This window comes from Odontesthes bonariensis, chromosome 4 (assembly GCF_027942865.1).
Source record: "Odontesthes bonariensis isolate fOdoBon6 chromosome 4, fOdoBon6.hap1, whole genome shotgun sequence".
NCBI classification, from domain to species: domain Eukaryota; kingdom Metazoa; phylum Chordata; class Actinopteri; order Atheriniformes; family Atherinopsidae; genus Odontesthes; species Odontesthes bonariensis.
Genome location: NC_134509.1, coordinates 6,224,623 through 6,247,707, shown reverse-complemented (window position 1 = coordinate 6,247,707; position 23,085 = coordinate 6,224,623). Strand labels below are relative to the sequence as shown.

The 23,085-nt window shown below is 41.2% G+C and overlaps 2 protein-coding genes across 5 annotated transcripts; both read left to right on the top strand.

The window, feature by feature from the left end:
* Window positions 1–1,009: 1,009 nt before the first annotated feature.
* Window positions 1,010–7,999, top strand: LOC142379209 (arf-GAP with dual PH domain-containing protein 2-like). 3 transcript variants are annotated; one of them, XM_075464352.1, is made up of 11 exons: window positions 1,010–1,298; window positions 1,696–1,826; window positions 2,126–2,172; window positions 2,422–2,510; window positions 3,842–3,954; window positions 4,051–4,197; window positions 4,442–4,525; window positions 6,597–6,659; window positions 6,760–6,837; window positions 7,216–7,444; window positions 7,571–7,999. In XM_075464352.1, the coding sequence occupies exons 1-11, from the start codon at window positions 1,211–1,213 to the stop codon at window positions 7,597–7,599; spliced, it is 1,098 nt and encodes a 365-aa protein (XP_075320467.1). In that variant the 5' UTR covers window positions 1,010–1,210; the 3' UTR covers window positions 7,600–7,999. The 3 variants fall into 3 exon arrangements, with proteins under 3 accessions (XP_075320467.1, XP_075320465.1, XP_075320466.1); XM_075464350.1 differs by having other exon boundaries at window positions 2,126–2,217; XM_075464351.1 differs by having other exon boundaries at window positions 2,126–2,217; window positions 6,760–6,857.
* Window positions 8,000–8,419: 420 nt separating this feature from the next.
* On the top strand, window positions 8,420–21,177 carry rhot1b (ras homolog family member T1). 2 transcript variants are annotated; one of them, XM_075462637.1, is made up of 20 exons: window positions 8,420–8,943; window positions 9,439–9,497; window positions 9,605–9,686; window positions 9,839–9,882; window positions 11,101–11,154; window positions 11,305–11,357; window positions 11,506–11,614; window positions 12,684–12,785; window positions 13,246–13,344; window positions 13,465–13,573; window positions 13,662–13,782; window positions 13,930–14,014; window positions 14,436–14,581; window positions 15,491–15,591; window positions 15,868–15,998; window positions 16,679–16,762; window positions 17,788–17,910; window positions 17,992–18,194; window positions 18,889–19,011; window positions 20,192–21,177. In XM_075462637.1, the coding sequence occupies exons 1-20, from the start codon at window positions 8,907–8,909 to the stop codon at window positions 20,307–20,309; spliced, it is 1,983 nt and encodes a 660-aa protein (XP_075318752.1). In that variant the 5' UTR covers window positions 8,420–8,906; the 3' UTR covers window positions 20,310–21,177. The 2 variants fall into 2 exon arrangements, with proteins under 2 accessions (XP_075318752.1, XP_075318753.1); XM_075462638.1 differs by lacking the exon at window positions 18,889–19,011.
* Window positions 21,178–23,085: the final 1,908 nt, after the last annotated feature.

Genomic DNA, 23,085 nt, shown 5'->3' with positions numbered 1-23,085 from the left:
CGCCTCATGCATGGACCAAAGAGAAGCAATCTCTTGGTTTCCTTAGCTAGGAAATTGTTTTTGAATTGGCTCTGTATGTGTGAATTGGACTAATTTTGAATTTAATTAATTGGATTTGGTTGGATTATGATTGCAATGAATTGGAATCCAATTGGCTTGAATTGGACTGTATTATTGAAGTGCCTTGAGATGACATTTGTTGTGATTTGGCGCTATATAAATAAAACTGAATTGAATTGATTTCCCTGGCATGGGTTACTTGTATATGTGGGAAGGTTCTGCTAATACAAAGGCATTTAGAAGGTTTGTTTTTATTCCATCAGGACAGTGCTAGACTTGATTCTGCACAATGTCCGAGAGCATAGCTTCGTAGACACAGAGTGTGTGCATTTACAATTTTGAGGCCTGAAATTCAGTGCTGTAGCATCCTGCTGCCCCAATGTCACTAGCAAGCACAGCATGATCTGCTAAAAAAGTGAAATAGTGAAAAATGGTTTAAAACGCAAGTTTCCCATATAACCTAACAAGATCGTTTAAACGAAGAGAGAGATATCAAATTCAATGTTGCTTCAGTTCTCCAAAACAGAATATAATTTCCTCCTCTTCTGCTGGCAGGCAGCAGAGATTAGCCATATTAGCATATTTATTTAACCCTATGACATGAATGAAGAGAGGGGTGTTGAATCATACCCAAGTTGAGTTTTTACTGTAATAATAAAAAAGAAACGAGATAAAAGAAAAAACAACAACATATTGTATGTAAAGCTTGCAAATAGAGGCATAACACGTCAATACATGGAGCTACATAATTTTTCTTTAAAATTCTTGCAAAACTGCTATTAACAATTTACAGTTCACCTTCTGTGAACGTCAACCAACATGATATCAGTTCATCGACACCAGTCAAACTTCTTTTTTGAGCCAATCAGCGTGTACAAAGAGTCAGTTACCCTGTCGCAGAGTGACGTCTGTTTCACTTCCTTTCTCTGTTATTTCTGGACCTCTGCATTTGTGTAGAGAACAATATATTTCATGATGCTGCCTTGGTAAGAGGAAATACTGGGCCAGTGACAAGAAACAGTGTTTTCACTCTTCTGGTACAGAAGAGTTCTGTACCAATGTGAGGAATCACCATGGAATTAAAACCCAGAGGCTAATTTTGTTTGGATTCGACTGTCAGTCTTGATAGAAGATAGAACAATCTTCATCTATGGCTACTTTGGGAAGAAATCACAAAATCTTGCTGGATTTGGTGCGGCAGCCGGGAAACAACTTGTGTGCTGACTGTGCAGCCCCTGGTGAGTTCACTGAATTGTGGTACTGTATTAAGATTGTTTGACTTCTGCTTAGCTTTTTTAATGTGAATTAAAATGTTCATGAAAATGTAATAGTGGTAAACAGCAGGTTGGAGTCATGTGATGTTTTTAAACGATATCCGAAATTAGATTCTCTTTAACCAAGTCACGTTTTGTAATAAACTTTTGTAAAAGGAAGCAGTGGCTGCTGCATATATCTGCGGTAAGACCTCATTGTTCCCCTTATAACTCCCGACTCTTTATCACCAGAAAGACTGTTTTTACAGTGTTTGCTTGTGTTAAAGGAAGAGACAGACAATGGCATTATAAAAAACAAAAATGATTCTTTATACAGTTGTGTTTAACCTTCTTAAACCACTGTGATCCTTTTTGTTCACAGAGCCTGACTGGGCCTCGTACACTCTTGGTGTCTTTGTGTGCCTGAACTGTTCAGGGATGCATCGTAATTTGCCCAATGTCAGCAAAGTCAAATCCATACGGCTAGATTACTGGGAGGATTCACTCATAAAGGTATTCAGTGTTTTAAATACAGTACCGTGCATTTACTATTTATTCAGTTTCCATTTCTGTCTGTCTGTCTAAATTTGCACAGTAGTCTTTTTTTTCAAGCTTTTCGGCATTTGCTTGAAAGTGACTTCCTTTATTAAACTGTGTTTTTTTTTCTTAATCAGAATTCAGAATGCTTAGTTTTGGGTAGATAGGTAAATATGTCCTTTTGTGTCATGCATGATTTACTTGTAATCAACCCTAATGTTAGGGAAGTTTATTAATACTAAATGACCTTTAACACTCATATCTTGTGATTTCAGTTCATGCAAGAGAGGGGGAATTCTGCAGCCAAAGCCATTTTTGAGAAGTGCGTCCCAGCCTTTTTCTATAAGCCGCAACAAAAAGACTGTGTGTGAGTGCCTGTCACCGCACTTATCACTCGATCACCTCTTACGGTTAAGTTACACATATTAAAAGAGGAACATTACTGAGGTGTGAATGTTGAATACAGAGGTCGAGCCATTACCAGTCCAAAAAAAAAAAAAAAACCACTCATCAACAGCAGGCTGTGTGTTTAGCTCCACAAAGAAATCTGAATGGGATTTTTTGCTTTCAGTGTTCTCAAAGATCAATGGATCCGCGCAAAGTATGAACGAAGAGAATTCACAGGAGAAAACAACTACTTTCTACAAGCTTATACCTCAGGTAACTTTCCCGCCACAACAAGGAAATGCACATTATTTTGCACTTGTTTTCAATTCTGATCATAAGCTGCATGGTAGTCTCTCTTTTTTTTTTTTTTATCTCTATATCATAATATACAGTCATGTGAAAAAGAAAGTATGATCTCTCTCAATTCCAAGCTTTTACATATCAGAACACCATTAAGAAAAAAAAGGTCTTCACCAGGTCTTAGAAGTAGGTCAGTAGAGCCTCAGATTAACATCACGTGACATATTTCCCTGTTTCATTACTTATTCAGCAAAAACTAAGCCAAAATCAAGAAGCAGTTTGTGTGGAAAAACTGCCTAAAACTAAAAACTATCGCCACTGCTTCCATAGGAATGAAGATGGTGCTGGTTATCAAATTAACTTGATTCATTAATTATCAGCAAGATTGACCACTTTTATAAAAGCAGACGTTTCTGCAGTTTACTGGCCTGGAGCATTCAGGTGTGTGTTAACATAATGCCAAGGAGGAAAGACATCAGCAATGATCCAAAAGAAGCTATTGTTGCTGCCCATCAGTTTGGGAAGGGTTATTAGGTCTGTTTTAAACTATTTGTAGTTAATTATATAAATTTTTATATTAAGTTAATTATATTATATCATAATGACCAACTGTACTCTACTAGTCTCAGTTCGCCTATCAAATGCGAAAGTTTATGACGGTACAATTAGAAAAAAGACTGAGTATGTATGGCTTGTTTGTCAGAATTGTTAGGACAAAGTCTCTTGTCTCTAAAAAGCACATGGCACCACAAGACTTCTGAAACAATGTAAACTGAACAGATGAGAAGAAAAGTGTTTGAACATAATCCACACCAAATACAAGAAAACACAAAAACCTCAGACTAACTATCAAGCATGGTGGTGAAAGGGGGGTGATTTGGGCTTGTTTTGCAGCCACAGTACCAGGGCATCTTGTAGTAATTGAGTCGACCGGGAACTAGTCTGTATATCAAAGTATTTAAGAGTCAAACGCCAGTCAATCTGTCCAGCAGCTAAAGCTTGGCTGAAACCGATGTAACAGGACAATGATCCTCAGCACAGCACCAAATCTACAACAACATGGATTGGAAAAAAAAAAAGACTCAAGGTGTTTGTTTGTGGGCACTCAACCCAGTGCCCACAAACTTCTGCATTTTGGCTTGGTTTCCATGTGTTGCTGTTCACCTGAGGCTGTTTTTACCTCATTTTAAGACTTTGTTAAGAATCAGATGATCGTTTCATGTAGCCCTGATATGTAAAACCTTAGAATTGAAAGGGGGTGTACCGTCTTTGTGACATGACTGTGTTTGATGTATTCACCCCAGATCTGTTTGAGTCAACACTCTGGAAGAAGGGCAAAGACAACAAGCAATTTCTTAAGAGGATCTTTCTGCTGTCACAGAAAGATTTCACCCTCAGATACTTCATTAAAGAAGATGTGAGTTGCTCTTTGTAATTCACAGTCTACTCCAGTAATATACCATCTTTTTTTTTTCTTCTGTAGTCTCACTCAATTCTATCTTTTTAAACTAAGTCCAAGGCTCCTAAATCTGTCATCAGCATGAAGGATCTGAGTGCACATTTCCAGCCAGAGAAGATTGGTCATAATCATGGTCTGCAGATCTCCTATCTGGAGGATGAACGTACAAGGAACCTATTTGTTTACCACGAGGATGGGCAGGTGAAGCCAACTGCTACAGTGCTGCTTCTAACATATCACAGCATTAGTGCATGTAGAAATCTTAGCTTTGGATCCTGCACCTGATCTTAGCCTATTTAACCCCACACCCCTGATAAACCTTGTACACTCCCACGTAGTTTTATTAAAGACTATGAAACTGTTCAGGCAGACTGTACACTTTCACACAGAAGCAGATTATGTTGTCGTCTTTCTGATATAGTCTTCTATATCTGACCTCTTCCAGGCGATTGTATCCTTTTTCAACGCAATCCGGGCTACACGCTTGGCATACCTCCTGAAGAAACACCCAACTCTTCAAAACAATGACGTGAGACAGATTTTCTTTGAAGTTTATTACATACAATTGCCTTCACGTTTATTCAACCTGGAAGATTTTCCGGTGATTTGAATGGAACTGAATGGAAAATCAAGTCAATTAATGCAGTCAAAAAGAGTTGAATAATGCCTATTTGAATGATTTTTAACTACAGTATGTTGTTGGTTATACAGCTGCCACTCTATGCTTTAATTCCAACAAAATATGTTCCAGAAAAAAACATCCAACCCAAATGCTACTTGATTGGGATGTACAGTAATGTGAATAATAAATTACATCCCTCTTTAATTCTAAGAGTTTATGTTTCAGGATAAAATGAAAAACATCTGATCCTTATCGGAGCTTAGAATCAGGTGAATACAGTCCCAGATGAACAGCAATGCATGACATGTTACACTTTCATGATCTATTTGACAAAAACTAGGCCAAAATGAAAAAGACTATGTAAAACTATGTGCAACCCATATAAATTGTGAGTACCAACTTCCCGAAGTGACTGATTTCTGGGCGATGTTATCGGTCTTTCACGTGACTGTGGAGGAATTGTTTGGTCCACTCCTCTCTACAATGTTACTTCAGTTCATCGAGGTTCGAAGACATTAATTTATGCACAGCTCTCTTTAGGTCCCACCACAGCATTTCAGTTAGACTAAGGTTTTGACTTTGTCTGGTCCATTGCAATGCCTAGAATCTTTTCTTTTTCCCTCATTCTGTTGCAGATTTGTTGGTTTACTTTGGATCGTTGACCTGTCGTATGACTATTTCATACAACATTTGGCAGGCAGATGTTCTCCCATTAAACTTTAGAATACTTTGGTATACAGACTAGTTCATTGTCGAATCAGTGACTGCAAGGTGCTCAGGTCCTGTGGCTGCAAAACAAGCCCAAATCATCTGTCCCCCATCACCGGAGCTTGACATTTGGTATGAGGTGTTTGTGCTCATATGGCCAAACATGTCTACTTTGGTCTCGTCTGTCCAAAAAACATTGTTCCAGACATTGTGGTTTGTTCCGTTACAATTTGGCAAATGTACGCGATGCTGTCAGAGACGAGGCTTCGTAGGCTACTTGTTCAGTCAATGAACTTTAACGTTCTGTTATGTTTCTTTGAGAATTGTGCAACCTGAAACTTGCTGGTGAACTTGCTTCCACTTCTGGGCAGACTGACCACCATCTCGAATGGGTTCCACTTTCTTCCCGTAAAATGACGGGCTCCAAATTGTTCCGCTATTACTATTTAACCCTTTCCAGATTGCTGGACAGCAGCAAACACATATCTGAATGCTCCAGACGAGCAAACTGCCAAAAACCTCTGCTTTTATAAGAGATGCTCACACCTGCTGATGATCAGTTAATCAAGTGCGCTTAATTAGCAGCACCTGGCTGCTACTTACTCTCCTAATTCCTATGGAAGCAGTGAGGATTTACTCAGTTTTCACACACCACTTATGCATTTTGGTTTAGCTTTTGGTAAATAAATAACGCACAGTGTAATATGTGTGTGTTGTTCATCTGAAGCTGCATTTTCCTAATTCTAAGACCTGGTACAGAACAGATGACATTCATTGTGTTACGATTTACAAAGCCTAAGAAATGAAAGAGCTTGTACTCTATATTTAACATTATGGCATCGTGGGCTTGTTGGTAAGGACAATGATTCATAGGTTTTAGATTACACTCTGATGTTATCACAGTTCTCTTCAGAATGGCCTGACATTTCAAAGAAACCAACAATAGGACAGAACCACATCCATATATCATTGCTGTGGGTGGGCGTTCCTCTTGTTGTATCGGCCTGTGTTTGTTTTATTTTTCATTGTTTGAGAGAGCTCTTTCGTCTTTGTCATCTTTGCTTGAATACCTGCATATAGGCAGGATTTTTATCTGCCACACCACACACTACTCTTCTGCTCGTACACTTGGAAGTAAATTGTTAAAAAAAAAAGTATCACAAAAATGTTAAATAGTCGTTACCTGTCGATATTACATAGGCACGCCGTCACCCGTAAAGTTTACATTTGTAATGACTGGTTGCGTCACTAAATCGATACTTTTCCACAGTTAATACCCCAGATATCAACACATTGCCTGAAGGAGGGCTACATGGAGAAAACTGGCCCAACGGTCCGTTCAAGTGCATTTATTCATCATGTCATTTCTGAACATTCACCCTTGGTTTATCTGCCAAATTAATTGGACTAATTGGTGCGTTTGTGTTTTTCAGCAACGGGAACCATTCAAGAAGAGGTGGTTCACACTGTGCTCAATGAACAGGAAGCTTCTGTATTTTAAATCTTCACTGGTAATGAACAGAGAAAACAAGTAAAGTGTGCAAGAAAAGTCATTATTTTCACACATCAGTGATTTAAATTCATACAGTCACATTCTTCAACTGGGGGTGTTGTGATAGAGCAGTATTGATGACAGTCAGGATTTTAAAAGATGCTGCATTGATATATTGATACGCAAAACGATAATACTGTGATTTGATCTCAGTTGATAGAATATAACATTGAATGCATTCTTCTTAGATATCAATTTCATCTTATCTTAAGTGTCCCCAGATGGGTTTTGAGTATGAGTCTGTATGCAAATTAACATGTAGCCTGAGCAACAAACAAAACATCCAAGGCCTACGTCAGTTACAGTTGTGCTCTTCTTCCTCTGTGGTGCTCGTTAGGATGCCACAGAGCTGGGCGCTGTCTTCATTGGCACAGAAAACCATGGCTACTCCGTGTCAGAGAGCAGCGGCCGGAGCACAAGGGGAGGCAGGTGGCACTGCGGGATCACACTGGAGACTCCGGGGAGGCAGTTTGTGTTCATGTGTGAACAGATGCAGGAGCAGAGAGAGTGGATGGAGGCCTTTAGAAGAGTCATCTCTCAACCCATGACTCCGGAGGACTATGCTAGTACGATAATGTTGTTCCACCTGATACAATGCAGATGTCGTCTTGTGTTTATGTACTAATGTTAAATTCCATCCCGAAAACTTATATTTGAACCCTCACTGCAAACCCTTTTTCACTTTTACGTAGATGAAGCCACTTTGAGACGGGGGAAGTGACTCGGGCATGTTTTATCAAGCTGTCTCCAATGATGCACAGACGTTCCTGTAACAGCTGAGATTGCTGTTTCTTTAGAAGATCCCTGAACATCACATGCAGCGCCTTTTGAAATAATACCATCACTGTTTCATCAGCGCTACGACAGCAACTCATCAAAGCATTCCTGTGCAACATATTATGCATTTGCTGGAGCAAAATATCGTATTTATTCAAATATGGACTAATTTTTGTTTCATGTTGATATTTTTTGGGTTGTTTTTTAAATGGAATTTGCACATTTTTGCAAGCTTTTATACTTACACACTCTTTTTTAATCTGTCTTTGAATCTATAAAACTCCAAATCTGATAAAATGTAATGAATTTATTTTTTATTCAATTCCATTTAATGACTTTTTTAAGGGGAGAATAAGTTAGAAATAAATAAATTAGAAACTGAAAAAGACAAGCGAAAGGCCTGAGAATGACTCTTTTTAGTTTATTTTGTACACATGATGGATTTCACTCCCAGAAAACAACATAATTGGCCTCAGGCATGAACATTGCACAGAGAACATGCCACGAGAGTATTCCAGTGAACTTTACTAAAATTACACAATAGCTGAAATATCCAATATACCCTGCAAGTTCTAGCGTGTGTTCGCTGCTGTTAATTTTCTTGCCGCAGGGTGGCGCACGTTGACTTTTCCAGGATGAGATCGAAAAAATAATAAAAAGACGTCTCACTCCTTTCCATTTTAACGGCACCATAAATGTACTCGAGATGATCAAACAACGAAAACAGAGACGTTTTAAAAAACACCATCTCCACATTTAACAGTCACTATCTAAGCTCTCATTTTGCAGAATAACAAAGGGGATTACGTTTCACTTTTTCTACCTCTTTACGCGAGCATTTTTACTCCTAAACTATGTTTTAGCCAGTCAGCTGAATGGAAGAGGCGTGGCAGAAGGCACGAGAAAGGACGCACACAGGCTTCGCTCCCGGCTGCCCGCTGATGCTGCGGCGGTGTGACAGTCAAGTTTGTGTGAGTCGCTGTTTTATCAATGTAGCATTATAGTCTGGCAGGTGGAGTAGTAGTTTTAGAAATACCTAATTATTACTCCAGATATCTGACGGGTTATAAAGAAATCCTGCGGTGTCTCCGCGCGCTCTGAACCAGTAGAAACCGGAGCCGAGATGCGCACGTAGCTGTTAGCGAGCGAGCCAGGCCGCGTGAGCTGGCCGGCTGTATCCTTCACCAGAGCGGGGGGCATAAATGTTGACCACAGACCTCTTTGTCGGCTTGGTTGACGACATTGGACAATATGCGCAAGGACGTAAGGATATTGCTTGTTGGAGAGCGTAAGTAAAGCTTTATTTTTATTAGCTTTTTTTGTATAATATATATATAAATATATAAATATTATTTAACTACAGCTGAGTTTGCACAGCTTTGGTTTCCAGAGTCAGCCTGTGGTGTTCACTTGGGATTGCACAGATGACACCAGCTTGGCATGTGATGCTGAGCAAATGTCTCCATGATGATGCTGCCTACCATTTATTTCAGGGCACTCTCTTTTATTTGTATCAGACGGACTGTAGCTCCTGTAGGCGGATCATTGATCACATCAGTGAGAGTGTTTCAGGAAGTTCGCTGTCCTTGAAAGCCATGGTGGGAAAATGGCTCGCATACAAAAATCATGGTCACAGATTCGTATAGTTAATTTAGTAATGCCCGTAATCTGACATTTGTGTCCTAGTGAGAATTGTATTGCTTTCGTAAGCCTTTGTAAATCAGGTTGTACTAAACTCTTAACACAACATTTGTCACTGAACTGCATCTCCCTCCCTCCACAGCCAAGGTGGGGAAGACATCTCTCATCATGTCCCTGGTCAGCGAGGAGTTCCCAGATGTGGTAGGAAGGAATACATTTTCACGTCATAGAGACTTTAAACACCTTTGTTTTGCCTGTATCATTACATACTTGTTGGTAGTAACACGTGCCGCTTGTGTCTGTCCCAGGTTCCCTATCGAGCTGAGGAGATCACGATCCCTGCAGATGTCACACCAGAGAGAGTCCCCACACACATTGTTGACTATTCGGGTACTTTGAGCTGTTTTGTGCTCTGAGTTGTTGTTTTTTTTCTTCTTTTGATTCTGACAAAGTTGGAAAGAGGAGCACTTCCTTTTTGTTTTTTTTTGTTTTTTTGTTTTTTTCTTTTCACCTCTACTTTTTCACTTGTGTTCCCTCCACAGAGGCAGAGCAGACAGACGAGCAGCTGTTTCAGGAGATTTCAAAGGTCAGTCGGTGTTTTTCAGATGAAGGAGACGGGAAAATGATGGAATCATGAGCCACTTTGTTGCAGCTCCTCTGGCTTTTGTGAAAGCTTGAATGGGAAAACAATATTCTTCATCAATTAGGTTCCATCATCAATTTTCAGTTGGATGGAGGTCCGGACTGTTTGCTGGCCGTGTCATTGACTTGATGTGTCTGTCCCGAAGAAAGGTTTGAGTGTTCTTTCCTCTGTGGGGAGATTCAAAGTCATCCTGAACAATGACTTCGGCGTCACCGAACCTTCTTTAAACCGATGGAATAAGAAAAGTGTTCAGATTTGTGTCTACGTGTGTGTTGACCGTCGAGGTAAAGACTGCCTTCTCTCCTGGACCCTACCTGACGTCAGCCCCTATATCATCAATGATTGTGGAAATTTGATTGTTCTCTTTCAAGTTTCATCCGACCTGCACCGAACAAATGCTTCAGCATCATCTCCACGCTCAGTGTGGATTAATGATTCATCACTAATATCACTTTCATCCAATCGCCCACAGTCCCCGCCTGCTTCTCTTTAGTCGACTGTATCGTTGGTTTCTTCTGTTTCGCTGTCAGTGAGGATTTATGTTTGGCTTTTCCGGATGTAAAACCCATTTCCTTCAGGTGGTTTCCTATAGTTTGGTCCCAAACATTGACTCCTGGACGGTTTGACGTCTTCCTTGGTCGACCTGTATGTTTCGCTTTTAAAACCTGCCCATTTTGTCTGTATGTTCTCCCAAGTTTAGACACAGCTGACCGGGAACAGCCAGCGTCTTTTGCCACACTTGGAGGAGTTTTATAGTCCTTTCCCTTGTTTCCACTGACAGCTCTCTCATTGGGACCAAGTTTCCTGTCAGTCAGCCAGGTGCAACAGCCTGTTAAGCTGTACAAGCTCTCTCTGTTAACGCTCTCTGACTCATCTTCGTATGTAGACTTGTGCCGATATTTGTTTTAGAAATGCACATTACGAGGAGATTCCATATTTATTTTTCCTTCTGCTTGATCTGAAGGAAAAAGCCTAATGTAACCATATTTTAAAACGATTATTTTCTCAAATGTTTGACAGATTCAGGACATTATTGTTTGAAAAGCAGTTTTTTTTTTTTTTGGTCATGTTTGCGTCTTGTTAATCTTTGTTAATCTGGGTGCTTTCCTTGGTACAAAGTGTTAAAAGCTTAACGGGTCTCTGTATTTATCTCTTGCACAGGCAAATGTTATCTGCATTGTCTACTCTGTCAACAACAAGAAGTCCATCGAGAAGGTGAGAGACCTACTGCCAGCCTTCACCTAATTTGCTTATTTGTCAGTTAAAGAGTGTAACATCTGAGACTGTCAGGGTGACTGTGTGCTGCTCAGAAATGAAGAGTTCTGTCTCATGATGGTGACAACTTGAGCATATTTACCTTCACAGGTGACCAGTCACTGGATCCCCCTCATTACTGAGAACACAGACAAGGACAGCAGGTGTGTACATGTAAACAAATGATGCTAATTCAGTGTTTCTCACACACAGGGGAGGGATGATTCTCAGAACATGGGGAGCATGTTTCTTCTAAACTGTCTGTTCGGTTCACATTTAATGTGCTGCGTGTGGTGTTGCTGTTGCGTCCAGGGTTCCTCTGATCCTGGTGGGCAACAAGTCTGACCTGGTGGAGCACAGCAGCATGGAGACCATACTGCCCATTATGAACCAGTACAGCGAGATAGAGACATGTGTGGAGGTGAGAAAGCGACCGTTCTGCTGCACCTCTGGTTGCAAGAGCCAAACAAGTCGTCATCATTGCTTCTGTTTTAAATGGCTGGATATTTATACAAATTGGAGTGTAATGTAGTTGGAAGGATATTGTTTCAGAGAGGGCACAAACACAAATGTGATGCCCCGGAAACGAGAGATCACAAGAGCCATAAAAGCCGTAAAACAGCCGTAAAACACAAATGGAAATCGTTCTCTTCTCCTGTTTATTTTGTTTTGGTGAGATCCTGAAGAGACTTGACGGAGATCATGTGGATCAGATTACGATGCTACGGATGAATCAAGACCCTTCATGTAGATGTGAAAAAAAAAAAAAAAAAATCACTGGCAGATTTTGAGCTATTATAATGTGAAGCTCTCTTGTTATTTCAGGTTGCACTAATGGGACCATTGTTGCTCTTTCTTCTCCGTTTCAAACTTTTTGTCTTCTCCATGATGCCAAACATAAATCATAGTCCACAAATTGGGAAATATGCTTATTTTCTATTTTTTTCTATTTTTTATTATGAGCTGCTGTGTGAACAATAGGATATGTGATACACACAAGGTTAAAGGTCCAGTCTCAGTTTCTCGTCTTGGCCCTACAGCTTGTTCTCTATTGGAGATAAAGTCACTCCTTGACCCTTAAAAGGAAAGGGGCACCTCGCTTCTTCTCTTTCAACAGGATGAGGACTTCAGGGCGGTGGGCCTGCTGTCCCAAACGTGCATGGCTCTCTCCCACCGTTGTTTCTTTCCACCTGTGAGCTCTCAACTGTTTCCTAACGGAGCATCACCTGTGTGTTTTTTTTGTTTTGTTTTTCGACTGACTAATCAGACTAGAAGTGTTGCTCAGACAGATCCTGTCTTAATTCCCCGTCTGGCAACAACTTACAACGGCTCTCAAGCAGCACCACATTTTCTCACAGGCGTAAAAATGGCTGAGGCCTTTATATTCTAGGTTGTATGCTATATTTTACAGAACTGCGTGGCAATATTAGAAATGGAAAAAAAGTGTAGATGTAAGTGTTCTTTTTTTTTCTTCTCCCTTTTGTTTATAGTGTTCAGCAAAGAATCTGAAGAACATCTCCGAGCTGTTTTACTACGCCCAGAAGGCAGTCCTCCATCCCACAGGTCCCCTCTACAGTCCAGAGAAAAAAGATGTGAGAGCAAAGGAAACTGTGTTGTGTGAATTCTACACCTCTTTTTGTTTAATTCAGCCGTTTCAAGCTTGTTTAGCATTAAAGGGATATATGGGTGTTTTGTAGTTATTTGTGGGGTTGTATGAATTACTCATGAGTAGTCAGCGTCTTACCTGAAGCAGATAGCGGTCAGAGTGTTCTTTGTTTGGAGAATCAGAAGCTTTCCTGACAGGCGAACTAAAGCTAAAAGCTACACAGCGCCGGGCTGCCAGAAGAGCTCATTAAAACAACTCAAACTGCGAAGATTTCATAGCAGTTTCAGCAAAAGCTATATTGTGGACATCTACTACTAATACTTCACACAAACACACACAAAACAAAACCCCCAAATATCCCTTCAATGCCCATATTTGATATCAATCTAAAATGGAACATTTGAAAAGTTAAAAGTCCTCTTTTGATTGGTTGCCTACATTTTCAGATGAAGCCACTTTGTGTGAAAGCTCTGACTCGAATCTTCAAAGTGTCGGATCTGGACAATGATGGAATTCTCAATGACAATGAGCTCAACTTCTTCCAGGTAGACCAGTCTTTGCTTTCCAGAGATAAACTAAGTGCATTTGTTACCTCTTCACGGTGCAAATCCAATTTCCCTTTTTGCTAGTTTTGACAACAGAAATGCTTTTTTTTTGTCTCCCAGCGGACGTGTTTCAACACCCCTCTAGAGCCTCAGGCGTTGGAGGATGTAAAAAACGTGGTGAGGAAGAATTTGATTGATGGGGTGTGCGACAACGGCCTCACTCTGAAAGGTAAGATGGAGCGCGCTGACTTCCTTTTCGTGGTTCATGTCACCATCCTGGGTCGAATTCTTCCCGTCTCTGTCGTGTTCGCCTCTAGGCTTCCTGTTCCTGCACACGCTGTTCATTCAGCGAGGTCGCCATGAAACCACCTGGACAGTTTTGAGGAGGTTCGGATACGATGACGACCTGGAGTTAAATCAGGACTATCTCTTCCCTACGTCAGTCTCCCTAAGTCTAAGCCATCCCTCCAACCACCAACTTGTTCCAAAATGCATTTTGAGAATACAAATCTGTATTTCATAACTGTATTTTCCCAACACGTAATATGATATAAGCCTTTGCCTCTCACATGTCGCATTCTTCAGGTTGAAAATTCCTCCAGACTGCACCACTGAGCTCAATCACAATGCCTACCTCTTCCTCCAGAGCGTCTTTGACAAACATGACAAGGTACAACCCCGTGCGCCTGCTTTTCTGTGTTTACTTTAGCCTCTGCCCTGACGAGACACCTGCAGGAAGCTGCTCAGATCCCAAAATACAAACCAAAATACATTCCCGCCGCCAAACGCTGCTCCCCTGCTGAGGCGCGGTTTAACCTGTTGGCATTTACAAGGTGGGATTTACAAGAGACTTAGCAGCCAGGTTAAGAGGGATTGTCAAAGAGTGAAAGTGACAGCTCGCGCCACGATCTGTCTGTCGTAGTGATTAGCCTCCAACTGTGAACGTGTGCTTCAGTCTATCATGCTTGTTATCTGGGGCAAAAATGATGGGCAGAGACGTCTTTTTCTGTGAGATCAAGAGAAGCAATTCTTTCAGTTCGCTTTCACCCCCGCCGAACCCCACTGAGAATGATTGCCTTTCTGGCCCACAGGACCGTGATTGTGCCTTGTCACCTGAAGAGTTGAGGGACTTGTTTGACGTTTTCCCCTACATGCCCTGGGGCCCGGATGTCAACAGTACAATTTGCACTAATGACCAGGGCTGGATCACCTACCAGGGGTATCTCTCACAGTGGACGTAAGTAGGCGTCACGCTGAAGCCGACATGCGGAGAATTAAATGATAGCAGCCCGCGGAGCCCTTTGCCGATAGCATCTTACAAGAAGCTGTTTGCGATGGCACCGAATCTGTGAAATTTAAGATTCAATACAGGCTTGGTACAATATGAAGTATGTGTCACATAATATTGAATATTTGTCATATTCCAAACGCTCTCAGTGGGAGTAGTTCAACTGCCTTTGATTGGATTGTTTGTATTTAATTTTTTTCATACTTTTGCTTCTGTTTATTTTATTAGAAGCGATTCCAACAATAAAACCTCCATACTTAACTGATCAAACATACTTAATTAGGTATTGGTATTGATATTGGCCATGTCTCTTATTTTATTGACATGAAAAAAACAAAAGACATGGTTCAAACTGCCATCACACTGGCAGAAAGTCATCTTTTCCTGGAAATCCATTGATGACGCAGACTTATGCGGACATGTTTGTGCTTTGAGAAAGCAGCTGCTGTGAACCAGTAGACCAACTTTATTCATTCGGTTTCTCAGTCTTTTCACCTCTAAATGTTGTGCGGTCGTGCTTGCATTCAGTAGCAACTTGGAACTTTTGTATTTTCAGCCTTCAGCTAGGAAAAAAATCCTAGAAACACCACAAGCAACCGTATTTTCCTGTCACCCAAAACTTTTGTTGTTTATCTCCACCTTGGGGTCAATAATAATAAACTAATAATAATCTTATTTAGAATAGTGACAGCCTATTCCCCAGGTACATTGAATGCGGCGTTACTTGGCGTCAAAGACGTGGCAGGGCCAATATTCAAAGGATGAATAAAAAAGTTAAAGAACGTTTTGTTGGCGTCCATGGTGTATTGCCTATTTTAGTTTTGATATTTGACCTCCAACTTGCTTTTTTTTGCTCAGGTTGACGACTTATCTGGATGTCCAGCGATGTTTGGAGTATTTAGGCTACCTTGGTTACTCGATAATCGCCGAGCAGGAGTCCCAAGCAGCAGGAATTACAGGCAAGTTTATAGTTACGTTGGAATCTCTGAAAAAAAATAGTTGAACATAACATCACAATAACAGTTATTATTATATGAAGTTACATCAACTATATGTTTTGAAAAGCTCGCTGTCTTACTTTCATTATCCCACTTTACTAAACCGCCATGCTGTCAGTTAAGCAACAACTCCTCCCGAATGTTGCCGTCGAATGATTGCAGGCATGTTTTGTGTACAGCAGCCTTGTGGGATGATCCTCTGATACCTGTGTGTGGGTTGCCCCCCCCCCTTTACAGTGACCAGAGATAAGAAGATTGACCTGCAGAAGAAGCAGACCCAGCGCAGCGTCTTCCGTTGTAACGTCTTTGGAGACACTGGCAGTGGAAAGAGCGTCTTCCTCCAAGCTTTCCTGGGCAGGAACCTCATGGTAAGCAGAGATGGATGACGATACTCATGCCAACTCACCTTGAATAAGTTGGAAGATACAATGGTCAACCACAACATTAAACCCACTGACGGTTCAAGTGATTAGCTCTGGTTATCTCATTACAATGGCACCAGTCAAGAGATGAGCTATATTTGGCAAGCTGATGTGTTATAATCAGGAAAAGCCGGCAAGTGTAAGGATCTGGGTTCCAAGGACTTTGACGAGGGTGAAGTTGTGATGGCCGGATGACCGAGTCAGAGCTTCTCCACAATGACGGGCTTTATGGGATGTTCCCACAAAAACCTGCAGCTCTGATCACATTTCCAGGCACAAGTAAACACACCTGATCCTCGTAGAAACGTGTAACATTAGCAGACTTTGGGCTAATATAGTTCTTCCTGGTTTAAATGTCTGTGTAGCCAGCTGACCACACACTCCTCTGGACGAGTATCGGACCCAGAGAGGGTGTCTCACACTTCGGACTTTCTACATAACGTAGTGATCAAACAATGAATTGTGTTTTCAGTCAGAGGCTTCTTCAGCTTCACTGCAACAAAAGAACATTACAGCAATCATTTTTTTATTTACAATGACTAATAACTGTTTTGGTTCTTTCTGCGGCAAAACAATTGCCCAATGTGGGATGGCATTTTTTGGGTAACCTTTTTCTTTCCTCCCAGCGTCAAAATACGATTAAGGAGGAGCACAGATCCTACTATGCCATCAGCACGACCTATGTGTACGGCCAGGAGAAATACCTTCTTGTAAGTATCTAAATAACACTTCCAAGTTGCTAATTATAGTTGTAGTAATTAGTCATTATTGAATACATGGTATGATATGATCTTGCAGTTTGGGGGTGTTTAAAAATTCTCTGTTTCCTACACAGTTCGTTCAGTATTGACATAAACTTGCTAATATTAAAGCTCACACGTGGAAGCTGAATTTAGTATCCATTATTAGATTCCAAATAGAATTTGATGAAGTACAGATCCTTCAGAGGAAAACAAACTTGTTGTCGCCGTGCATTGTATTTAGGGGTGTCTGCTATGAAACCACGAAGGCCAGCCCATTTTGAGGTGCTTAACTTGGCCGGTTATGTAATCTTCTTACCACGTTCTCTAGTGCTTTTGTCGAGCGAGCACTTCTCCCTGCTTGACAGAAGTATTTGCATTGCGCTGCTCACTTTTGAATGAGTACAGACGATAAGCTTTGCATGTGCACCTGCTGTGTTTTGCGTGGCCGTCCTTAGTGTAGTTCTGCGGAATATACCTAGTTTTGGAGTGTTAGATTTCAGGACATCCTCATTAATTCACAAAAGAGTTTGGCTTGAGCTGCACTCATTTTGTGTTATCACTGATTATAGAACAATTCCATCCCCTGCGAAGCACGTATGGGGCACCTTCTTTTGGCTCCTCATTATGGTTCAGTCTTTATTGTCACAGGATAGCTGTGACTTCTTTTGTTCTTTACTTTGCTGCATATTCTCAACAGCTGCATCGGATTAACGTCCCTGACAGCATGCTATAAACGGCACAATAAATGTTGATGTCGCGCGTGTGTAAAATATGATTACACATATTCTCCGCCATCTTTTAAAGTAACAACATGTCAGCTGATGTATGAGAGTCCCTTAGAGGAGCCGAGAGAACTATTGTAGCAAATAAAGATACACAGCACATGGAACTAAGTGTTAAATTCAGCATTGCTCCCCCATCACAGTGTATTCCATTGAAAGGAGATATTTTCTTTTTATGGGAGATTAAACGTCCTCTCCACTCCCCTCCAGCTTCATGAAGTGTTTCCTGACTTCGACTACCTGTCTGATGCCGACCTGGCCTGCGACATAGTCTGCCTGGTCTACGACGTCAGCAATCCTTCCTCCTTTGAATACTGCGCCAAAGTCTTCAAGGTACAACTGGGTCCAATGTTGACGTAATATCAAAAGACACATATTTGCGCACCTTGAAAAAAAAATGTCTTTCTTGCTCAGCAATACTTCATGGACAGCAAGACCCCATCTATGATGGTCGCAGCGAAGTCCGACCTGCCGGAGGTCAAACAGATGTACGGCTGCAGTCCTCTGGAGTTCTGCAGGAGGCACAAGATGCCGCCGCCTCAGTCCTTCACCTGCAACACGGCAGCAGAGCCCAACAGAGACATTTACACCAAACTTACCACTATGGCCATGTACCCGTATGTATTTAGGCATTTCAAACACCGCCTCTTATCTAAAAGTGTTTCTTTGCATATCTTATAGATTAGATGTCACACATGGTGAAACTTCCCATGTTCCAAAAACAGTTTACAGAATAAATCTGAGCCTTTAGTCTGTCAAATTGTTACTTCTGAGTGTCACCATTTGACATCATGCACTCCAGATGCATTAACGCCCCGGCCTCTGGACATGTTGCTCTGAGTGAGATGCCAGAGAGTCATGCATCCACGCACTGTGAGCGCATGAGGTTGCTGCTGAGCTTTAATGTGAATCCCTCCCAGAGGCTCACGCTCTTGACAGTCGGCGAGGCTGCACTTCACCGTCAACACAAACTGCTTCCCTTTACAAATCACTCAGTTACTGCAAAGAGGCTAACCTAGAGCCAGAGGAACGTTCACCCAGTTCAAAAGTAGTCATAAAAAAATTGTTAATTGAATCTTTGTTTTTTTTTGTATAAAACTGAAGTGATTTTAAGGGCCAACTGTGCTGGTTTCCTTCTTTTTCTGAATATAGCTGACAGGAGAATCGGCTTTTCTTGTGACCACGCTGGACTCTTTAACCCTTTTCAACTCTAACCTTTTTTTTCTTTTGTGTGTGTCCTATCCAACCACGTATGTCTGTAACTCCCGCTGTGTGTTGGTGTGTTTGCGTCCTCCCTGTGTTTCTCCTCAGCCACGCCCGGCTGCGCTGCATGTGCACTTGTAACCGGTGCACGTTCTGCTTGTGTCAGAACTTCCTCAACTCTGAGCTACTGCAGACCGTCAGGGCCAAACTCTACGCTGTCGTGCTCAGAAGGTCACTTGAAAACTTATTTTTCCTCTGTAATTGCCATGTGTCATTGCCATCAGTGCATGCTGCTTCTCATCATTTCTTTGTCATTCTGCCATTCTTTATCACACCGCTCCGTGGCATCGGGGTGTTGCACTAATTCATCTCAGCAGGCTGCTGCAGATGCCACCCTGTGGGAAAAGGATGAAGCAGTAAACTCATTGCTGCGTACATTAATATTCTTTCTACTCTACAACTCACGCAGTACAGACTTGCGGTTGAAAATAATGATCCAAATATACAGTCCTGTCCAAAAGTCTTGATCCCCCCCTCATTTCTACATGTGTTGCCAGAAAAATGGAAAATAGCTGCAAATGATGTGTCTTTGTGACGGGCTGCTAGAAACAAAGTGCTTAAAGATTAACTGAATTGGTACCAAAATATAAATAATATAAAGAAATGCGATACAAGCCACCCCATGAAGCCTTGCTGGACTTTGTGTGTGCTTCATTCAACATTTTTTAAGCTTTTCTTCCATTAATGGATGCGGTGATGAAGTGTTGTTTTGTTTTTTTGGAACCTTTTAGATTAATTTGATTTTTGTTTTCTCATAACAGACATTTTTGTCCATCCTCAACCTTTTCTTCAGTGTTTCTTTCTGAACTTTTTTGAATCTTTGTCTCCCACGATAGTTTCCTGTAACGGTTTTTAATAAGCAGGACTGTAAGCAGTTCTCTCCGTGTTTGTATTTTAGATCTGCTATCATTCAGGTGTCCTCATCTTTTCACATGTTTCTGTCTTTCACTGGTCTCGTAACTCATTGATAGTCTTGCCAAACCGTGTCAGAACTGTAAAGCTTGCAAGACCCCCCCCCATCAGTTTTACTGACTTGTGCTTTGTCATCTCCATATTTGAAAGCTTTTGTCGTGTTCTGTCATCTGTTTTCTTCATTTTTTCAAGCTTTTCTTCTGTGCAAGTAATGCCACCACTGAGACCTCCATTTGTCACTTTGATTTAAAGCTTCACAGATGGTATTTAAAGGGAAACTGTGTTCAAATTTCCATTCGATTTTGCACAATCTGCCTTTTAAAGTGGAGGTCACTCATCTTTCTCTTCTCCATCATCACTGTTTTCATCTGGCATGTCTTCCTTATATTCACTTTTCCTCTGTATTTATATTTGTTGGGTGTGCCTCTCTGATTGACAGACACATAAGCCAAGCGGACCTGAAGAGCTCCACGTTCTGGCTGAGAGCAAGTGTTGGGGCCTCGGTGTTTGCAGTGCTGGGCTTCGCCATGTACAGAGTGCTGCTGAAAACACGGTGATCCACTTGCACGCAGAGCCCACCCCCACGACCACCGAACCAAATGGAGCCATTTTGACCAATCAAAACCCTATTTACAATTTAGTAAACAATTTTTTTTTTCATCTGTCATTATCCTGTAGTTTCGTTGGCTCCTTTAGAGAAGTGTATTTTGTTTTCGATTTCGGGGGGATTGTACGCTGAGTTGTACAATCAAACATTCTGATTTTGCTGTTTCATTACAATGTTTTTCTCCTCTTGAGGGGAAATTTTTTTTATTTTGTACCAAATTGCTAATTTGCTTAATCTCTCATGTGCAAGTAAGTAAAGATAATATATTTATATTTATATTAAATGAAAGATGGATAAGCTGCTGCTGAGTCGTGATGATAATGATATACTAATGTTACATAAACCTTTTTTTCGGTTGCTCTCTGATTGATGTGATGATCGACTTGGTGTCACACACAGTGTAACAGGCTTTGTGACGTATGTTCTGCAAACACTGTATCTAACACAGACTGCTTATTTGGTTATTTGTTATCTAAATGAGCCATATCTGATCACAGCGGTATTTGTTTAACATCCCGCTCATGTACTTGGATAAACTTCGGATTATTCACAAGGGTTGAAAGTTCGCCAAATTCCTGGGCGCACTTGTATTTAATTTTTTCCTTAACGCTTGCACATAAGAACTGATCATCAGTGGGGTCTGAAAGGAGAACGAAGACTTTGCTGCTCTCATGTTTTCCCACATTGGGTCACTCTACTTTTCATGTTTGTGTATGCGCGTGCTTATGTCCTATGATATTTTGTGTGAGCATGCTGCCAAATTTCTGAACATATTCCAGTGTTTTAAGATTTGATGCAAATAAATTGCTCCATCAGTTTATCTTAGTTGCTTCCTGTGTCCCTTTTAACAAAGATTTTAGTCCAGTTTTGTTCATTTGAGTGCTGCGCAGTGGACGGTTGGATCCTTCGGGCCGTTACTACAGCTCTCCTCGTCGCAAAAGATGCAGTAACGAGGCCTCAATTGTTCATTTTCATGCAATGACAACTTTGTGCCACAAAGTTCAGTTTATGTATTTTCTCAGCCCTGCCTTTCCAAAAGTTTACAATAAATTAATGTCTATAACACGTGGTGTTATACAATTGATTCTTTAAAATCTGCCAAGAGATCAAGTCTCTTGGAGTTTGTCATTTATTTTATATGCCTTTATACATGATATCCCACCACATGATGAACTTTTCTGTTTGTGCGCAGAGGGAAATATTTACTTGGACACAAGGGGGCAGCAGTAAGTAAGAAATGTCTGCCTTGTGAAGTAAGCTTTAAAAATGCAGTGTCAAACTGACTCGGGCCCAAGGGCGTAGGAATGACTTTAACATTTGGGGGGACACAAATCGGAAACCTGACAGACATGTATGAATTAATGCGCACAAATGCGCCTGTCTCCAATATTCCTACGCCTATGCTTGGGCCTGTTGATGTGTTTAGATAAAAATACCAGCACCTGTTATGATCCAGTCTGTGAGGGGAGGTGATCAGTACAAGGTGAGAACTTTAGCACAAGGGAATCGGTCAAGAGGAATTGAACTCTTCAGATGAAAATTAACTTAAATGAACATTAAAGGGATAGTTCGCCTCTTTTGACAAGAAGCTGTATGACATCCCATATTAGCAATATCATTTATGAACATTTTCTTACCCCCCGCTGCGTCCTGTGAGCAGAGTTCCAGCCGAGTTTTGGCGTTGACGAAGGTAGTCCGGCTAGTTGGCTGGGACTAAAAAAATAAAGCGTTTTGCTTCTCAAAACAATATGCGTTCAAAAGAGTAATACATTTGCATCACAAAATCGTTTTGCATGAAAAAGTCAGACCTCACATCGCTTGGCGCTATTTTTGCCTCCCTTGATATCAATGCGTCCAGCCACCTAGCGATAGCCGCACGTGTTACGGTGTTTACTGCTCGGAAGCAGCGGAGTGCTCGGTCTGCTCTTCGGTCTGCTCTTCGGTCTGCACAGTTTACATTGCACAAATCGGCTTATAAATGGTGCTTATCAAGCCACTCTGTCTAAACGTTATTAGAATATTTGGGTCATCATAGCTGGTTGTTGTGCTGGTTTCGCTCTGATTTGAAAATGAGCCACTGAACGTCTTCCATCACAGAGCCTTGGCCTTATTAATCGTCCAAGAAATGGGATCATATAGACCGTTGTTGTAAACTTATACAGAGTTTGAATATAAAATTCTCCTTTTTTTATAACAAATATAAGCGAGGAGCGTGGTTCACCACCTATTTGGCAGGAATTTATGAGGACTGAAGGTAAGATACAAAAACACCCTCAACTTCTTATGGAGTTGCTGCATTTATGGTTCTGAGGAACTGAATTTGGATATCTGAAGCTGAGCTGTCAGCTGGATCTGTTTTGTCAGTAGCAAGTCCTTAAAAAGCACCAAATACAAACTCTGTACTTCTCTTTGCACAAGTTGACATCTGTGCTTGGGGAAAAAATAGCTCCAGATTTCGATGTTCACACCCCTGCATTTCTAGAAGGTGTCCTTCCCTCATGTTCATCTAACATACATCCGCATCATGTTCATCAGTACTTTGGCCAGTGGTTGCTATTTTTAAAGTGCTTTATAAATAAAGTGGGCTCGGCTTGACATACACTCATCTGTTAGTGGACAAAACTCTCCATTGGTCTTCTGGTGGTGTGTTCACTCCTGGTCTGCTTAACTTTGTCTGGATTGAGCTCATCCAGTTCCCCCAAAATGTTTCAGAACTGCATGGACCG

What these genes read in the sequence shown, in the direction of transcription:
- LOC142379209 (XM_075464350.1), top strand. Translation starts at nt 1,211, where the DNA reads ATGGCTACTTTGGGAAGAAATCACAAAATCTTGCTGGATTTGGTGCGG. An exon ending in CCGCAACAAAAAGACTGTGT is followed by an intron (nt 2,218 to 2,421) that starts GTGAGTGCCTGT and finishes TTTTGCTTTCAG; the next exon opens with TGTTCTCAAAGATCAATGGA. An exon ending in GATACTTCATTAAAGAAGAT is followed by an intron (nt 3,955 to 4,050) that starts GTGAGTTGCTCT and finishes TTTTAAACTAAG; the next exon opens with TCCAAGGCTCCTAAATCTGT.
- rhot1b (XM_075462637.1), top strand. Translation starts at nt 8,907, where the DNA reads ATGCGCAAGGACGTAAGGATATTGCTTGTTGGAGAGC. An exon ending in CCAAGCAGCAGGAATTACAG is followed by an intron (nt 15,592 to 15,867) that starts GCAAGTTTATAG and finishes CCCCCTTTACAG; the next exon opens with TGACCAGAGATAAGAAGATT. An exon ending in TACGCTGTCGTGCTCAGAAG is followed by an intron (nt 19,012 to 20,191) that starts GTCACTTGAAAA and finishes TCTGATTGACAG; the next exon opens with ACACATAAGCCAAGCGGACC.